General features: G+C 37.4%; 1 protein-coding gene across 2 annotated transcripts in view; it reads left to right on the top strand.

The window, feature by feature from the left end:
* ZFYVE9 (zinc finger FYVE-type containing 9) overlaps positions 1 to 19,980 on the top strand; it is a 63,728-nt gene that overhangs the window by 23,133 nt on the left and 20,615 nt on the right. For both annotated transcript variants that reach the window (XM_069788742.1, XM_069788741.1), the window contains 7 exons: positions 263 to 2,340; positions 7,134 to 7,233; positions 10,921 to 11,097; positions 11,432 to 11,601; positions 12,953 to 13,076; positions 14,783 to 14,905; positions 16,171 to 16,326. In XM_069788742.1, the coding sequence (XP_069644843.1) occupies positions 263 to 2,340; positions 7,134 to 7,233; positions 10,921 to 11,097; positions 11,432 to 11,601; positions 12,953 to 13,076; positions 14,783 to 14,905; positions 16,171 to 16,326 (2,928 nt within the window). The remainder of the gene's footprint in view (positions 1 to 262; positions 2,341 to 7,133; positions 7,234 to 10,920; positions 11,098 to 11,431; positions 11,602 to 12,952; positions 13,077 to 14,782; positions 14,906 to 16,170; positions 16,327 to 19,980) is intronic.

The raw sequence follows: 19,980 nt of genomic DNA, 5'->3' as shown, positions 1-19,980 counted from the left end.
TTAATCAATAGTTTAAAGTTGCTTGTGCAAATTCAACCTGATACTAATTGGTGTAGCTCTAAACTTCTTGAGTTCCAGAAACATTATGCAATTACACTACTAACGGTTGATCAAGGATGTTAGTTATGGCAGAAGTGTTTTACTGTTGTGCCCATATTTGAACATCTCTACTTTTATATTTGGGGCATTCTAATACAACAGAGTTAATAAAACCTGTAGCTTTAATATGACAGTAATTTCTCTTATTTAAACACTTTTTCAGATGCCGCTGTTTCACCTACACTATTGGGTGCAAAGTGGAATCAGATTCTAGATCCGCCTTCTCGTCGTCTGTCATTTAACCCGACCGTGGCCAGTGTTAATGAAGCTACAACTCCTAATGAATGTCAACAGAGATTAAAGTCTTTCTCCTTGTCTCATTCAGTGACCACACCAACAGGAGGAGGGGATCACTGTGCTAATGGAAAGGATTTTAGCGCGAGCCCAGAGACCCCAGTCATGTGGATTGATGATCAGGCAGCAGCAGACGATCAATTGATTAAAAGGAATAGTAATCGGGATGATCAGTGTAACACTGTGGAAACAGGAGAAAAGAAATGTGGAAATACAGCTTGCTTGCCAGAGGAGAAAAATGTACTAGTGGTGGCAGTCATGCATAACTGTGACAGAAGAACACTACAAAGTGGCGATTTGCTGGATTGTAAAAATTACAACAGTCAGTCCCTAATGGACACTATTAGCTTTACACTGGATAATGAAAACCGACAGAGTGATCAGTTTAGTGTTACTGTAAATGGATCCATGGAAAAAGATACAGATACAGAAAAGCAAGTAAATAGGCTGTGCACTGAAGATGACTCTATAAGTAATTTGATTAATGCTTCATCTGAAAGCCTGACTGTTGCATGCCCCTCCTCTCGATTAAAGGATGATTTTAATATGAGTAAAGATTCGCTGTTTTCAGAAGCTACAACTGCAGGGATTAATGCAGTGACTCTTTTACAGAGACCAGCTGATGGTACCATTAAAATACAAGAAAACTGTGTATCAGTTGAAAATTTTACTAGTAAAGCCATTCCTCAGAGAACGGATCTAGAAGCTAAAAACTCTTCTTCTGGTTCAAGTAATGGAAGCTTAGTTGTAGAACAGGAAACAACCCAACAGTTACAGTCTAGGCTACCTGGGCTCACCGAAACTTGTCAACCTAACATGGCTGGAAGTGGCAATTATAAGGAACACATTGTAGAACATTTTGCCCCTGAGGATGTTAGTGCCACTGAAAGCGAAGCCATTGAATGTGATAAAAATCTTGGCACAACGGAATTGCTCAGCATGGCAGAGTGTTACCCTGAGTCTCAGGAGATGACTAATTGGGAACTGACAAAGTTGAATGAGATGAGTAATAAGCAAACTCTGGGAGAGAATGAAAGACTTTTGCAGATGAAAGAGCCTGATGATGCATGTAGTAATAGTAAAGAAGGTGGAGATGGGATGATGGAGGCAGGCGTACACTTAAAAGGGACTGGTATAGATGAGCTTGAAGGGTCCAGTCTCTCTGATGTGATGGCTACATCAGCAAGCTCTCTGTCTAATGGTTGTGATTCCTATGGAATGCAGAACCCAGTTGTTACTCATGTTCCAAAGTCTTTACCTTCCAAGGAAGACTCAGTAACAGAGGAAAAGGAGATAGAGGAGAGCAAGTCAGAATGTTACACTAATGTTTATGAACAGAGAGGAAATGAGACCACAGAAGGGAGTGGTCTTATTTTAAACAGCAGTGGTGACCACGTAAAGAAAAATTATTTACATAATCTTTGTAGTCAGGTTTCATCCATGCAAGGGCAAACTTCACCAAAACCAGTGACTAATCTGCAATCTATCAGTGTTCCTTTTGGTGGTGCAAGACCTAAGCAACCTACAAATCTTAAACTGCAGATTCCGAAGCCATTATCGGACCACTTACAAAATGACCTTGTTCCCCCAAATTGTGGGGGTAATAGTAAAAACAAAAATGTCTTTGGTAAAACACAGTTAGGGGATACAACAGATGCATTTCCTGGTGAAACCTCTTCAAATGCCTCTGTTACTGATACTAATGGGGAACATTTGGAAGAGTATGAATCTGGAGTTTCTAGTAGTCCGTGCCTTGCAGTAGCCCCAGATAGTCCAGATAATGATCTCAGAGCTGGTCAGTTTGGAGCTCCAGCCAGAAAGCCTTTTACAACTTTGGGTGAGGTGGCTCCAGTTTGGGTTCCGGATTCTCAAGCACCAAACTGTATGAAATGTGAGGCCAGATTTACATTCACCAAAAGAAGGCATCATTGCAGAGCTTGTGGGAAGGTAAGTTCGTATTTTGTGAGTAAGCTCAAAGCACGCTTTTTTTCCCTGTTACTGCAGAAGATCAAATCAGAGGACTTCCTCAGCCACTGGCTATAGTTAACCTGTGATATCTCTGCCTAAAAAGCCGTGTTTGATTTGTGAAGGAAAAAAAGGAGTTTCTAAGCTCTAATCTATTTACGGTTCTAATAGAGAATAACTAATTGTTATTTATAACTGAAAGAATTATTAGCCTGTATGAGCAGTGTGTTTGTTGATTGCAATAATCAACATCATTGGATTCATGTCGAACTGTGATAAAATGGCTAAGAGCAGGAAACTAGTTTGCAGAAATTACTGCATCAATAATCCCATCAAAGATACTGAAACATATTGATGTGAATTGGAAGTGTGCTGTTGAATTGCTGGTGTTCCTGCTGGTTTAGATCGCTGATCAGCTCTTGTTCTTTTAAGTCTTATTTACTAACTTTTCTCATAGTGCTTACGTTATTTTAAAGAACATACATTTTCTCCTGGGAAAAAAATACAGTAAATTATCTGTAGCCTGATGTATGTATACATGGTGAGAAATTTTGTAATGAAGACAACTAAAACATAATTTCTGTATCATTTTGTGTTGTGTAAGAAATGTTTTATTGTTGACTTTTTTGAAGTTATATATATGTGCCATCTAGGTCAACACAAATTCTTATGTGGTCAGTTTATGGTAAATGATTAGCATGTAAAGTATTTCCAAATATCTTGTTACTGAAATACAAGTCAGTGGCACCGGGGGAGTAGGAACTTAGGAAAAAATATGATGATTCAAAAGCAGTAAACTAATACTCTTGTCAAGTAGATATTAATGAATATTTTTAAGATGAAAAGAAATACTAAAACCCACTAAAAACTAGAGTAAAAGTAACTTTGTTTCACTTAAGCCCCATCCAAAGGTTTTTGAAGTTGATTTTCTGAAAGACTTCCTGACTGCTATGGGCGATATCCTTTGCTACCAGAAGAGTGCAGGGAAGCAGAATGACCTGAACAAAGGACCTAAAAGAAGCAAATATATCTGGAAATCTCAAACCTTTATGCCACCTGTTTCTGGAAGCAGTATAGCAGAAAATCCAGGCTTGCTCCTCTGTAATGGACTACGTACATGTCCCATTTGGCCCTTTAGTAACCAAAATGCATAGCACTCAGTCTCTTCACTGCAACACCAGATAAATAGATTTTATTAAAATTTGATTTTGAGACATGCTGAAAAATCTTTCCCAGGACACTTTTAAAAGCTAAGCAGATGTTCATTGTGCACTGGTCCAGGACTTCCAGTTGCTTGCTTCTGCCCATCCTCTTGCAGGTTGGTTGCAGTGGAAGTCCTGATGTGGAGCTAGTAACCACAGGCAATGAATAAGCATCATATGAGGTACATGCCTACTTTTTGTGTACCTTTCAGTTAATATCAAAGGGCTCAATATTTTTCTCATTGCAGTTAAGGAGAATCTGTAAGGCACATAAGTTAAAGGAATGTCCATTGTTTTAGCTTTGATACATTAACTTATACTGTCAGTTACATAGGTCATTCTTTTGATTTTTATGAGTTTCAACAAATATGACTACAATTTTCATTTACAGTAATGTTTTCTACTTATTTTTGTGTTTTAAACAAGTTCATTGCTTAGATTTAATTACTTTCCTGTAATGACTGAAGCGCTGAATTGCACAAATGAGAAGCAGAAAATGAAAATATGTATAAACAAAATGGATAAAACATGCACAGATAGAGCAAGGCCAAAAAATGTAGTGTGTTTTTTTGGTGTTTTTTTTTTGTTTGGTTTTTTTGTTTTTTTTAAACTACTGAAGACAAACCTTGAGAAGACCAACCAGCATTTTTTTGGGTGATATGTGGGGAATGGGTAAAATAAAAGGTCCCTCTGCTCTGTAGACAAACTTGTTTCTCAGATGTGAAGAATACATCACATATTAGTATTTAGTATTCTCAGAGTGTTAGAATAATCCTCAGAATGGCTTGTTTCTAGAAGCTTTTGTTAGCTAATGTTGTCTGAGCCAAATTTGCACACGTGCAGTCAAAAGATGTGGCAGAAAATTCTGTTATTTCATGCCTTCATATGTTATTTTCTCTAAAAAAAAAAAAAAAAGCACTCATTAATAAATGCTAAGAATCAGTATAGGTCAAATAATACTTAGTGCTTACTGCAAATTGCTTTACAACACTTAATTCCTGTAATGATTCTGGGACGAAAGAGACCAAAGGCTTTGACAGGCAAGCTCTGATGAATCTAGCTGTAGTGGCTTTAGCTGTAGTGTCTACTCTTGCTTTCTGGTTAAGATAACCAACCCCAAAGCAAGTCATGTTGACCATGTGCCTGTGGTATAGCTAACTACTGAATCACAGTGATGCTTCAACTGTTTCTATTAAATGTATGAATCTCACTTAAAGAACTGGGGAGATAGTGTCTTCAGCTCTTGCAATTAATTGTTTCTAGGGGAAGTCATGGGACTGAATATTTTTGAACACAAGCTGTAGCAGAATAGTTTCTTTTTAAGCTTTATTAGCATCATGACAAATCATTGTAGTGGGGTGAATGTATCTGTTTCATTTGGGAATGAAAATTGCATTTAAAAATAGTTGAGTGGCACCTGGGAAGTCTGTCTCAGTTTTTAATTTCAGGGTAATAATTGCAAAATTAATGGAAGATATGAACCTCAGAGGAGTGGTAGAAAGTAATACAGTAAATTTTGAATTAAAATGAAGAACCTGAAGAATCTATCTGAACACATTCATAAATTTTATCTTACGTATTTATGTATTTTCTATTGTCAGAGGAAACAATCATCCTTGATATGAAAACCAGAAAATTTGTATGTCATCTTTTTACTGACAACCAAACCCATATTTTTCCCACTAAAATACAAAAAAATCACCAACCCCCCTAGCAACTAATGCATTAACAACTCCCAGTGAACCTGCAAATCCTACTAACATAAAAACTTGCTTTGACACTGCTACGTTATTTTTTTATGGCATGATATGCTGAGATAATGACTTGGCGACTGTTAACAAGAAGACTGAATTGTCAGTTTTGCTGGATTGTGTTCTTCCTCTGCATTACTACTGTTAGAAGGCTGATGCAGCCTAAGAGAGGAGGTGTAGATGTTCTGTCATTGCTTCTATTTTCTCTTTTAAGATTTAAATTGTTGCACTTGGGAGCTTTGCTGAGTGCACAATGTGGTGTTTGATAAAGGGTCCCAAATTAGATATTAATTTGTGTTGGTCCTTCATTTATGGTTGAAGACATTGATTTTTCCATGTTCAATACTGAACTTTTGACTGGAAGTTTCTCCCAGAGAACTGAAATGATGTCAAATGTCTCTAAAATATGCTGTGATGTTGTTATTAATATTCCCTAGAATGCTTGAGGTGTAAATGCAGAAATTTTTAAAGTACATCTGCTTTTTTTTTTTTTTTAAAAAAAGGTTTTCACATATGTGGAAGGGTTTTTATTTTTTGCATGAAAATGGCAGTGTATACACACTTATATTTTGTTTCTGAAATGTTTAAGATGACAAAATTAGGAAACATTAAAACCAGTTGAAATGAGACAGGGTGAGCTCTTCTTTCTTCACGTTCGATTTTCAGCTCTTGTGGTGAACTCAGAGCTTATTTTATATGTGCTTATTTTAAACTTGCCACTAAAAGACTGCAAAAGTAACAGGCTGCAAAGTAGTTGTAATTTGGTGTGATATTTAACTTGGTTGAAATTTAGTTAGGCTTACATATATTTACATATGAGAATCCTGTGTGGTTTCTTGTCTATATTACAGAAATACTGCTGTTGAAGTGATGATGGAATAATTTTTTGTATTAAGAAAGCATTGCAGATCATAGTAATGCATAGTGAATTGTAGATATAATATCTACCCGTAATTAAAATTTGAAATTCTCTCTTGATATCTGAACTTGTTTGTTAGGTAGCTGCTGCTGTTTCTAGATTTCCTGAGTGTGACATTACCTTTCTGCATGAAATAGGTGTTCATCAGTATCTTCACGTCACCTGAAAAATAACCCTGAGGAAATACTGTTCTTTTAAATAAAAAGAATATTGTTATTTAAAACAAATAAGAAATCATTAGGGCACCCTGATTTGTCTGTTCTGCAGGATTTTGAGATTGCAATTGCTATTGTAGGATCATATCTGCATGCAAGTGTTTGTTTTGGTGCACAAGCCATGCTCATGTTTTATGGTTTTGCTTGTCTGGAGGAAGCCTCAAGACTGTTTCCTGCCCAGGACTGGGGAGTTGTTAGAGCTGGTTCAGGTGAGAAGCACTAGCAATGCAACTGCATCTCCACATCAGGTTGTCCTCACGGCGATTTTGGACCTGGTCCCCCCTTAGCAGCCAGCGTGCGTAAAATGCAGTTCCTGATTTCTCTCTAGTGTTGTGATGGCGTAGCATTTGTAATCATGTAAATATCAGCTTTTTAAAAATTAAAAATAATTCTTTATTATAATTTATTAACCCATTGTCATTTATGCCAATCATATTTTAAAAACACCACAGTGCAGTATCAAGAGGACAACATGCATTTATGTGTTCCACATAATACTGCTTCATCAGGACTAGTAGGAAAGGCACCCTGGGCAGGTATTAGTCACTGTGGCTTTAATGGGGAAAATACTGATCATGTACCTCCTTATTTTGCATGTCTAGAGCTTTACAGATATTCTCTTGTCCGAATTCATCAGCTCGTAACACATTTTTGAACAACACTGAAGTTGTTTCCCCTTTGGTTCCAGGTTTTTTGCGCAGCATGCTGTAGCCTGAAGTGCAAGTTGCTGTACATGGATCGAAAGGAAGCTAGAGTGTGTGTAATCTGTCATTCAGTACTAATGAATGGTAAGTGGAAAGAGAATCTGAGATGCAGCACTTCACTGGCTTTGTGTTGAGTTGCAGTGATGCTATTTAAAAAAAAAAATCAAAATACTTTATTTGTATGGGTAAGTATTCTCAAACAGCAAAGGCCCTTGAGAGATCAGCGTGGAATCCCCGTGGAGCATGGGGATTCCCAAACTAAATACGATTAACAAAAGGCAAAAGCTGGTAAGGGTGCTACGAGTTTGAAAGCTTTCATTTGTGAGTGCTATACCAGGATTGCAGAAACTGTGATTTTTGGTGGGTTTTTTGTTTTTAATTCAGGAGCCTACTCTCTGTCCTTTGATGCCTGAGTAGATAACCTGTTACACTTTTGTATGGGATGCCAAAGAGAAGAGTAATGCAGTTGTGCCTCTTCTAGATATGCACTATAGGAAATTGGGAAAGTAGTATTTATCCACAAATTAATCCAGCTCTTCTTCCTCCTTAACTCCTTGGTGCTAGAGTAGGAGGTCTTGTCTAAAAACTTGTTCACAAATGTGGACAACTGAGTTTGGATTATTGCTTTGGGCACATTACTGGAGAGTCTGTCAAACCCAGGACGGTGCTGTGGCTAAAAGCCTGATGTGAACATGGGACATATGAGAGAGGTCACGAAGTTAACAAGTAGAACAAACAAGAAGTTGTATTACCTCTGCTTGGTGTAAGGAAAACTGTGTTTGGTTTTGACCAAAGGGCCATGGAATCTATTTTGTCTTTTGTCCTTTATAGTATTAACACTTCTCATATGTGGTCTAAATATGGGCAAACACAGAGTATTCTTCCAGCTGTATCTTGAGGCCTCTGAAAATTTCAAGAACTTCCCGCTTCAGCAGTTACCTTTGGGTGATTACGCTGTCCAATTGACTTACGTCCATGATGCTGAGACAGCTGTTGCTGAAAGACTCAATGTTCAGTTTTTGTCTTGAATTGGGAAGGTAGAAAAATTGGGTTAGTTTGAGAGAGGATCCATGTGAATGCTTAAATCATCAGATAACCTGTCTCATCATGAGAAATACCAGGCGCTCTGTCTTTGGTTTATTAATGGAAAGGTGAATAGGTGAGTTGATCTTGGGGTATAAATATATATCTGGATAACTGAAACTTGATGACAGAAGTTACTTCAATTGTAGAGGAAGGTCTGACAGGTGCACTCTTACATGTAGTAGGTAGAATGAGAAGTCAGACAAATTCAGGTTTTTGAATGCAAGCTTTTAACCATTAGGATAACTAACTATCCTGAAAATTATTGAACAGTTATCATGGAATCTCCATTGCTGCAAATGTTTAGTTAAACTTTGGAGACTTTGATAAAAGATTGCTGCTGTAGTTTCAGCCAAGAATTAGTTAGGAAAATTCTATTTTATGTTAGCATTCAGACAAGGTAATTCTGGTGGTATCTTTACATGTTACTGTATAGTAGATTATTTGGGCTGCTGTTTTCAGAAAGATCTGTGAATTTGTTGAGCATCTAACTATGCTTAGAAGCTCATAGCTTTATTTTTTTCTCCAAAGAAGTTCCATATTATGCAGGTTCAGTTGAAAGTAACTGACTGCTTAGTCTTGAGATGAGCGTCCAAAATCAGTAGATAATTTCTGTTATTAAACAGGAATAATTTTTTTCTGTTTCAAAAAGATTAAAGATTAATCAGTGTGCAGTGGTAGGTTTTAATTATTAATAATTCTTTACTGTAGGCCAAATGTGTAAGGTGACAGGATATTGTAGGTTGTAATATCTAGAAATTCAAACCGAGCCCTGATGATGACATTGAAGGTGTGCTAAAATGTTACATTTTGAGATGGAGAAATTAACACATTTCAAGGTGTACAAGAACAAGGAATTACACATACACCTGGCAAAAGACAGCTGGCTCCTTTTGGTGGTGAGTAGGATTTGTTTTCATCTGGGGGAAGGGAAGAATCTGAAAATATTTCAGTTGAAACCAGAAGTGTTCTTGTAAAAAGGCATAATAAAATTGATCATATTATAATGATTTCCTTTTAAAAGCCTTTCTGTCCTGTTGCCAGGACGGATACGCATTAATGGCAGCGAACAGTGACACCATGGCTTGGTTTATTACAGGGGGAGTGCTGTCTGCATGCTTAGGTGTACTTGCCCAGGGCTACCTCTCTGTTTCTATCCCTGCTGCTGTGCTTTGCGATGATGCTTTTGGTTACTCGTTAGTTAACCTGTAGCCTGATCGTATCTGATCACTCCTGATCCTTGCAGTTTCTTTGTCAGTACAGGTGGTGTTTTTTTCCTACTCAGTGCAGCAGGTTAAGCATTGGTCTTTGCACGGTCTTGGAACCAGGGGTAGGAATCACACTTTAAAAGTAGTTATTTGATTTGGTTGCTCAGAATCTGGATTGTGTTTCACTGGGGTGTGGGGAGAGGCTTGTATGTTTTCTGACACTTTTTCATAGCCAGGCTATGCATTTAATTGTATTTTCAATTGGTAGATATGCTGAGTTGGCAGTTCGCTTGAGTTAGCGAGGTCTTTAAAAATATTCTTTTACCATGCTATGACTTTTCTAGTAAAGGCATGCTAGAGATGTAACTTTTCTTTGTGCTTTTTTAACACTTCCTTCTTTCAGGACCTATAGTCTAAATGAATACAGAATTGCTGTTAAAAAAATATTTCAATTTAATTAATCTTCTCAGATGGAAATGTCAATACCTTTTCCATTGGCAGGCATTTCACTCTGTTGGTTTTGCAGGTTGATGGGAGGAAGTAGGAGGCATTTATGTTCTGTTGTGTTCTTTTTGGGTTGTTTTGGTCTTCTTATTTTCACCTTGGTTTTCTGACAATTGATAGCCAAAGGAACCCAAAGATGTACGGGATTTATTCAGGCTTTATAGCTGCTCTGAGAGCTTAGGTGGCAGGATATTTATGCCTGACTAGAGGAATGCATTTATTTGTAACATAGTAATATGGCTGAAGGTGCAAGCACACATATGAATTTTCTGGTACCTTGCATAGCTACAAGCCTTCCTTACAGATGAAAAAGTAGTAGTACTGTGGAGATACAGTCTGTTTCGCTAGGTAGAGAAGAGATTTCCTTGCGATGGATCTTGTTGACAAAGAAGTTTTATGTGTTACTGTTTGGGCAATTGAATTAAGGCTGAAGTCATGCCTTCAGAATTAATAGCATAAGGGTTTTTTTATTGTCACGAATATCAGTTGTTGATCTGTACTGATCTGCCCTGGATATAAAGAAATGCAAGGTATTTTTTCTCATGTACAAAAGATAAATCTGCTCAAGTGTCCCGTAGGTTATAAAACATTTGTAATAGGAATGTCCATCTGTCCATACAGTGTGATAAATATACATATATGTAAGAATTGTGTGTTTTCAGTTAAATCTTTGAAGAGGAAACAAAATGAAGCATGAGGAACTAAGCATCATTCAGGTCAAAGTGTATTGTTACAATTTTCAGAAAATATTTCTAAATGAACTGATATTTTTATCGCACAGGACCAGTGCTGTTTCTCCTCCTGTTATGGATTTTCTTGCTTAATTACAGTCTCCTGGGCTTTTAAATAAAGGAGGAGGGATGGTCTTTGGAAGGTGGCAGGGTCCATACCTACTGTAGCTGGGAAATAACACGGTGTTTTAGACTGTTAGATACCTTCCTCTGTGTTCATATTTCTTATTCTTTGTTTGCTTTAGCTCAAGCCTGGGAGAACATGATGAGTGCCTCAAGCCAGAGTCCTAACCCTAACAATCCCGCTGAATACTGTTCTACTATCCCTCCTTTGCAGCAGGCTCAGGCCTCCGGTGCCCTGAGCTCTCCACCTCCCACTGTCATGGTACCTGTGGGAGTTTTAAAGCATCCTGGAGCAGAAGGTAAGAGTACTTCTTTTTTGTTTCAGTTTACCTGTAGTAAGAATTCAGAAAGAATATCTGAACTTTATCCATTCCAAATATGCTAGCTAACGCCAGTGGTGATATTTCTGCCCTCAGTAGGGACAGGAGGTTTTTAAGAACAAGTGAACTATTCTCAGCAGATGTGTTTATACATGATGCTGCTACAGAGAATGCACTAGACGGTGTCTTAAGTCCCTTCCAGTCCACATTTCTCTATTTATTATTTTTTTTCCATTTTTCTCTTCTGTACTCAAATTTTCCAGTCAATGTTGCTGTGAGATCTTAAATCCTGTTTTTTTAATGTTCTCTCTAGTGGCTCAACCTAGAGAACAAAGGCGTGTTTGGTTTGCTGATGGGATATTACCCAATGGAGAAGTTGCCGATGCAGCAAAACTGACAGTGGCTGGGACAACTTCCACAGGAACCTTAGCAGTGTCGCATGATCCATTGAAGCCCGTGACCAACAACACTTTATCAGCAGAAGTAAGGAACTGTTATGCTATTCACCGCTCAAAATACCATGCTTGCTTTGGTCATGAATAGTATATTAGCTTCTGTGGTGATTTTGGTAAGACATCTAGGAAATCTGTTGAGGCTTGTCTTGGTGTGTTGTATAGCAAGTGTCCTCACTTATTTTAATGTTTGCAGAGTGCTGAAACAGCCATATATTTTGAACTGAAATGAACTATTATGGGGCAGAGCATTGAGCAATGTTTGAAGTCTGTGTGCAAGGTGGCTTCCAAGAGTTTGGCTGTACAGCCTGTATATGAAGGATATTTGCGTAATGCATGTTTTAAAAAAGCTGAGTCATGGTCAGTAAGGAGTTTGAAACAATAAGATTGTCACAGCACGAAGCAGAAAAATACTTTGTTTGACACTTCTCATAAACTGATGTGTGCAGGTCTCGTGGTTTAACCCAAGCCAGCAACTAAGCCCCATACAGCCGCTGTCTCACTTCTCCCCCCTCGCAGTGGGATGGGGGAGAGAATTGGAGAAAAAAAGTAAAACTCGTGGGTTGAGATAAGAACAGTTTAATAGCTAAACTAAACTAAAATATAACAACAACAATGGTAATGAAAAGGAATATAACAAAAATAGAGATATTAGACCCAAGAGAAGAAAAATGATGCACATTGCAATTGCTCACCACCTGCTGACTGGTGCCCAAGCAGTGATATACTGCTCCCAGCCAACTCTGCCCAGTTTATATACTGAGCATGACATTCTATGGTATGGAATATCCCTTGGGCTAGTTCAAGTCAGCTGTCTTGGCTCTGCTTCCTCCCAGCTTCTTGTATACCTGCTTGCTGGCAGAGCATGGGAAACTGAAAAATCCTTAATTTAGGATAAGCGCTACTTAGCAACAACTAAAACATCAGTGTGTTATCAACATTATTCTCACACTAAATCCAAAACACACTGTACCAGTTAGTAGGACGAAAATTAACTCTATCCCAGCTGAAACCAGGACAGCAGGAAAGTGCAGGTAGAATGTCATAATGTTAAGTTCACCATACCCCACGTGAGTGGAATTGAGACTTTGCAAAAAGTTCAGATGGGCATAGGTGCACTGAGATTTTGTAAAGAAACGGGTATGTGTGGTGGTAGAGAAGGGAGATGCAGTCTCTGTCTAAGCAGGCTTTTTAGTAATAGATCACATACAGGAGTCATCACATGATCACTGTTGTTAAAAAGCCAAATTACTTGGTGCTTCTGGTTCTCCAGCAGACACAGGCTCCTTCACCCAAATCTAGTAATCTAGTCAGCCAGATTTTACGTTTTTATCATTGTTACTTTTGTAATGTTGTCCTTTCTCATTGTTTGCTTCTTGTAGACTGATAATGCTTCTGTATTCTCGGGAAATATAACTCAGGTTGGCAGTCCTGTTGGCAGTGCAATGAATCTAATTCCTGAAGATGGTCTTCCTCCAATTCTCATCTCCACTGGAGTAAAAGGAGGTGAGGGTATGATTTGGCACCTAACTTTCATGCTTACCAGTTGCAATTAACCTAATAGTTACTGTGTTTATTTTAAAAATAAGATGCTGGCAATATGCTGAATATTTGAAGAAATTCACAGTAAGTACTCGTGGCTAAATGTTGTGACACTCACTTGCACCATTGATTCTTATTAGCATCTAGGAAGAACCCAATCTTGCAATGAAATTACTGTAAGAAGTAAAACACAAAGCAAAAAGAAAATTAACTTCAGTCCAGAAATATGTGCTAATTTCTTCACTAATCGGACTGTGGGGAATGTTTCACACAGAGATACATTTTAATTAGCCTTATGAATATTCATGCTTCCCTTCTCTGAAATTCTCTTGGAACATCCGCTCTGTCTGAGGCATCCCTGAGCACTGCATTCAACAGCACTATTGCACATCTTGGACCACAGTGAAGCTTTTAGTAATTGTGATGTCCCCTTCCAGAGTATCCAAATGGAGGAGGATACAGAAAATTAAAAACTAATTTTTAAAAGATTGAAAAGCAGTATATGTATTTTTTTATCTGACAGTTGCTTTCCATGGTCGTGATTCATGACATCCTTTAATACATTCCTGGGATTAACTTATTTTTTCATCTTGGATTTTTTTATTCCTACTATTTTGCTGATAGAGTGCATTTCTAATGTTAAACTGGAAGTAACCTTTTTTTGCAGGATAGTGTCAAAACCAAAATGTGAGCAGCATTTAATTTCAAAACAAATCTGTTCCATCCTGTCTTAGCTGTTCGTATGGGTGCCTGATTATTCAGTTTCCTCCACAAAAAAGGGGTGAAACTACAGTATGCTTTTCAGCTTTTATATAGATAACCTCACATAAATGCAAAGTTGATGTTGTTTCATATGCTGTTACATACTGGATTTTCTTTGCAGCATTTTACTTCTGATATTCTAATTCTATTTAAAAAGATTCCAAAAACATTTTTCATGTTAGAAAGCGAAATTACCTTTCTTTCTAGTTAATTTTAGCTGGAAAGGTAATACATTTCTTTCAAAATCTGTTTTCATCAGTGTAACTATTGTTTATGAAAGCTTAAATGCAGAGTAGATTATAAGCACATGGATGAAAAATTGCTAGTCATCTGGGTCTAATCATAGAGGGACACTACAGACATCTTTGAAGTTTCACGTTGGGATCCATTTTACACTGGATTTAGAGCTGCTATGACTTATAAAAAAATGTTTTATATAGTGTTCCCCTCTGTTATCTTCCTAGCAGCTATTGCACAAAAAGTGTAAATTATGTGACATAGGGATAGACTATGTGTTGGTGTTTGTAGTTCAGGACTGATGCTCTTGTGCTTTACTGTCATATAAATAACAATTGTTAACTTCTCTGTCATTTGGGATTTCAGTTGACACCATGACACATTTCTCAAGTTGATTTTCATTTTCTCCTCCGTTGATACTGAAAAAAAGTTGATTTATGAAACAAGCTATACCTTTGTAAAGGATGTACAGGGGTTATGCACATAAATGCTATTGAAGTTTGAAAATACCAACCTAGGAAACAATCAATCAAACCAGCAATACTTAAATAAGTTTTTTTTTAAAGGTCAAAAAAGCAAAAAGCATCAGAATCAGAGTTATCTGATTATAATGTAGACTACTGTACCAGTAAGTTTAGACTTCACTGTGTGTTTACTTGTTTCTTTCATAGACTATGCTGTAGAAGAGAGACCTTCTCAGATCTCTGTCATGCAGCAGCTGGAGGATGGTGGCCCTGACCCTCTTGTATTTGTTTTAAATGCTAATTTGTTGTCCATGGTAAAAATAGTAAATTGTAAGTTTTAATTATTCAATAAGGCTTGGGTTGTGAGAGGGGAAATGTTATCTATATTAGTAGGAACAACAGCATTTTTATTTGGTAGGATAGTCTCTGAAAACGTGCATGGATTGAAAGCTTTGTACTTAGCCATATTAAGTTAAATTACAAAAGTCTCTTTTCCAGTGATTTAGACAACAATACAGATAATTTTGTGTAGAAAATATAAACTAGACTGATAGAGCCTCCAATGTCAGGTTTGGAGATCAACATCTCCTTCCAACTTGGTAGGGCAAGGTATTTCATCACTTATTCTTCCTTTGGTTGCTTAACTCATTTCCCTGTCATCCCATTCTGGAAAAAGCAGATAGGATCCCATAGTAATATGCAGGTTCCGTTCCACTGTGCACCTCTTCTATCGTTTTTTATACTCTGTGTGTGTGCATATGTGTGTACATGTGTTGAGGGAGGGAGGAATGAATGGGGAGGCATACGGATGGCTTCTCATGTTAGTACCTCAGTTGATCTCTGCTGGATAAGAAAACGTTATTTGAGAAATTGAGAAGGACAGTTTTGCAGTAAAATGTATTGGTTCTGTGAAAAGTTCATACAATAAATTAAGATGTTGTTTATAAACCTTTCAGCATCTGGTTAGATAGAAGTACAATTTTTTACATATACATAAAAATGTCATTAGTATGCATATATATATACACATATTAGATGAAGGATTTTATTTCAGTAACTTAGTTTTCTTAACAAATGAATTGTGAAGCTTAGAGCATGTGTCATCGCTAACATTCATGTGAAGCAGAACAACACAGTGACACCTCATGAAAACACCTGACATCCAGCTATCTATCTTAAGACAGAGGTATCACTGTCTGAAACTGGTTTAGCTGTCAGGATCAGGATCAGGAGATGCACAGCCAACAGGCTGGCCTTTTCCCAGGTTCTTTTGTTCCCATTTAAATCCTGTCCTTTAATTTGGATACAGAAACTGCTAAAGTCTGCTCTGTGGTGTTAATCCCAAGATCTGACTGGGAGCTGTAATGCTCTGGCTCTTCCTTAGCTGTAAACTGGGAATTATTGAGCTGCTTTTGTTTTGGGTGTGCTTGCTTGCAAGGTAACAGATTTAGAACCTAATTTGTCTGTGTGACGGATATCACAACAAAACATGCTGTAAAACTGATTCTTGAAAGAGCTATCTTCCTGTAGTGAAACTTAGGCATATTTTATGAAATTCTGATCTTTTGTTCTGATACATGTTTTCCTCTCTGCAGATGTGAACAGGAAATGCTGGTGTTTCACTACAAAAGGCATGCATGCAGTGGGGCAGTCAGAGATAGTCATTCTCTTGCAGTGTTTGCCTGATGAGAAATGTTTGCCTAAGGATATCTTTAACCATTTTGTGCAACTTTACCGGGATGCCTTAGCAGGTAGGAATGCTCTCTGTTAAAAGTGGTTTGAATAGATGATCATACTGAGTCAGATACTCACATTTTGGTCGTTTAGCAAATGACTATTTTTGTATAAAAGAATATAAAAAGTGAATAAGGATCAAAGCTGATATGGGGCTGAGTTGTTATTGGTTATTAGTGTCCAGTGTTATATTCATCTCACCAAATATAACTATTAATGAGGTGCTGGTAACCCAGGGGGTTGCTCCAAAGATATTCCAGCCTTCCTCTGGGTGCCTGCAGAACAAAGACATTTGGGCTATAAAGGCTATGCATAGACTATTACAGCAATGGAGAAAGAGGATTCTGCCTGTGATAACTGTGCTCAGCAGCCATTGCTGAATGTCTGCTCTGGCTGCTTCTGGTAGGTGTTGGGGTAAGAATTTGAATATGGGTAACATATCTGAAATTAGTACTGTACTTCATTTAGCAGTAAGCATAGTAGGATACTTAGCAGGGCTCATGGGTACACTAATGACATTGCTTCTAATTTTTTTTTCCAGTCTGAAGTCAGGGTAGCTTTTTTAAAGATACAGAAAGAAAATTTAGAGAATCCTTGTGGATACTATGTTAAATAGCCCCAAACCAGGTAGTTCAGAAATTTGATTCCCACAGTATGTCTGTTGCTACATTATGGACATATTATTTATGTTATAAAGTAATACAAATCCATATGTATACGTGTGCCTGGAATGAATTGTAGGGCATTGCAGAAATTATCCCTGAATTTTGAATATCAATTGCAAGATGGTATTATGTAAACCTTTATACATTTTACATTTGCTAAGTAAATAGGCTTCCACTTTTAGCTGTTGTTGGACCTTAGTGTTCAAAAATTATTGCATAAGGAAAAATGCAAGTATTTGGTTCCACTGATCAGAAAATAAAGCTAGTTTTCCAGAGGTGAAATTAGATCACATTAAGGTTATATACTGAAAATATATTGACAAAGGGTTCAGCACATCAATGGCAGTGCCTTTGGAGTGACTGAATCCAACACCTTAATAAAATAATGAAAAAGATCTTTGTTTCCTAAAATGTCTTGATACAACAAAGGTCAGCTTGTCCAGAGAGGTTGCCAGGTTCAGAATGTGCTGTTATCACGTCATAATAGATCTGGTGTACACTGGAAAGAAATACCTTTCCAAACCTCACTTCATTTGTAATGCTTTATCTTCTAATTATGATGTTATTCAGAGGGAGATAGATATGAGAAGTTGTGTGCATGTGTATATATATATGTATATTGCAGATATAAATCCAGCTTGATGTGTATATTGCAATGAAATTCTGTATAATTACACTACAGAAATACATAATTTATAACTCCTACATAATGTATTTGGAATTCTTTTTTTAGTGCTCTAGTGGTAGTAATTTGATATCCTGCAATTGCACTGGTGCAAAAAGTTTCTTGCTATTGTACAATTCTTAATCAGAAATCAAATTTCACTGTTTAAGAATTCCACTGTGTAATGTTCTTTTGGTACGATTTGCTCTGTGTTGTATTTCAGACATGAAGTAGAAGTAGATAGACACCTTTAGTTGCTATATAATACCCAATCGCACTGAAGTTTTTTGTAGAACATAGCACCTTGATAAATTCCCATAGCATTTTGTAATGCACTCTCTCAATATCCATCCTTTTTTCTTTCCAAGTCATGTGTGTTTGAGAGGGAGAAGTATATATTAGCATATTTGCAACTCTGGCTGTTTTAAATGAACATTATTCAGCCAGAGAGACAGGGTATGATGCTGTAGGGGTTTCAGTTTGGTGGTTGTAATCCCTTGGAAGTGGTTAGCAGTTTGCACGCTGTTGTAGATGGAGCCATGCTTCCAAAGTTGTTCACTTCAGAGGTACTGCTCCTCTCCTGGCGATGACAGACATTTAGAGAAAACAAAAATTCCCATTAGAAGTTAGAGACTATTTAAAAGCCTGCCTCACAGTTTCATTTTTCATTATATATTATACTGGTTTAAATTTATTTTGCCATCAGGAAACTGAAATAAATTCTGTGGATGTTTTTTATTTATCTCCTTTGGTAAATGTTTTCTTAAAAACGGTCATAAAATAAAAAGACACATATAGTATTTTCTATTGGAATGGAAACAGTTACTTTTAGTGACGTTGATTTTGTTTTGGAGTAATTTTGGATTTCTTGCTGGTTTTGTTTTCAGCTGAAAAATAGAGCATTCCCCTTTCATTTATTTAATTAAAGTCCCTATCTATAGTGATTTATTTTTTCATGAGTCACGTTTATTTACTAGCTCTTCTTGCTCAAGTTTGAATTCTGTGTTCAAGCCTAGAAGCACAAACTTGTATGTACTCATGCCTCTTCCCAGATGTTTCTGATTTCCTCAGAGGATAACTTGTTTCTTGAGGCCAAGTCCTGTCCTCTGTGCTAGGTACTGCTGTCAGCTGTTTGTAGAGTATAGTTCTCGCATGTGCAAGTAGTGGCAGCAGAGCTCAGGCCCGAGACCTGCAGGCAGGAGCATTTAGTCTGTACTGTCAACACTTTGCAGTTTGTCCTTCAGATCCATCTCCTGTTGGAGCATGGATAAGATGCCAGTCTGGTGCAGCACTGCCCTGAACCTTCATTAGTTTTGTTATGGGAAGTCCTCAACCTCAAGCTATGGTCTGGTGTTAGAACTTCATAATTGTAAGACAACAGAGAGATTTTGAAGGAAAAATGGCATTTTTCACTATAGGTTGTATGCATGGGAGTTATGATAAATTGTAAAGTTGTTAATTAAGGCAAATATTAATTGCTGTTCAGTTTCCATCACTTTACTTTTCCTCTGGACCCTCTGTCACAGCTCCCTGCTGTGTTGCTTTTCTTGTTTAGAAATTGAAAGCTAATGATTTCTGTTGTGGTTGTAGTAGTTGTGCTGTTGCAGTAGTAATCCCATGATTATCCTTGTCTGTTGGCTATAAGCCTGGCAGGAGGTCTAGTGAATGGAAAAATGAGACCTTCTGTCTGTCTGAATGGGTACTGTGAAGCAGTTGGATGTGTTAATATAGAGCTGCCAGATATGCCCTAGTGCATCAACCCTTTGGTGGAATACAATAAATGCTACTGTTACTTTTGTAGTGAAAATGCAAATCTGGCAACTGCTTGAAATGGCTTTGTGATCACCCTGGTTTTAGGGATATTCTGGGCGAGAGTGGATCCATCCCAGTTACAGTTTTGTGTATTTTTTACCCAGACTGGTTTTAATTAAATAAGGTGGTAGCTAATACAGAGTAGATCTATAAAGAAGCCAAAGTAGATGTTCTGAAGAGAGAACAGGTTAACTAAGTGAATAATACACTCCTGCAACTGTAATGTGGAAAGTTGGATACAAAATCAAACATCATATAAGGTGTGAGAGTGATTGTTTGGAAGACTGCTACAGACTAGTCTGAGGAAGTTTTGGATGCTGATAACTGGTTCTCACAGTGATAGTAAGTGAAGCATTATGTCAATTGCCAATATGAGTAAGTTCTTTCCAAATTACTTGCTGATGTGTTTCAATAAAAAGATGCTGAGTATGGTCAGAACTTTGAATGTTGAATTTCCTGTTTTTTCTCAATGTTGGCATCTGCTACAGATGTGTTGTGCCATCAAGTTACATTCACGGTCTTGTCTCTTC

This window comes from Haliaeetus albicilla, chromosome 8, assembly GCF_947461875.1.
Source record: "Haliaeetus albicilla chromosome 8, bHalAlb1.1, whole genome shotgun sequence".
NCBI lineage: Eukaryota > Metazoa > Chordata > Aves > Accipitriformes > Accipitridae > Haliaeetus > Haliaeetus albicilla.
The sequence above is the reverse complement of the archived record's forward strand: the minus strand, read 5'-3'. Positions and strand labels throughout refer to the sequence as shown.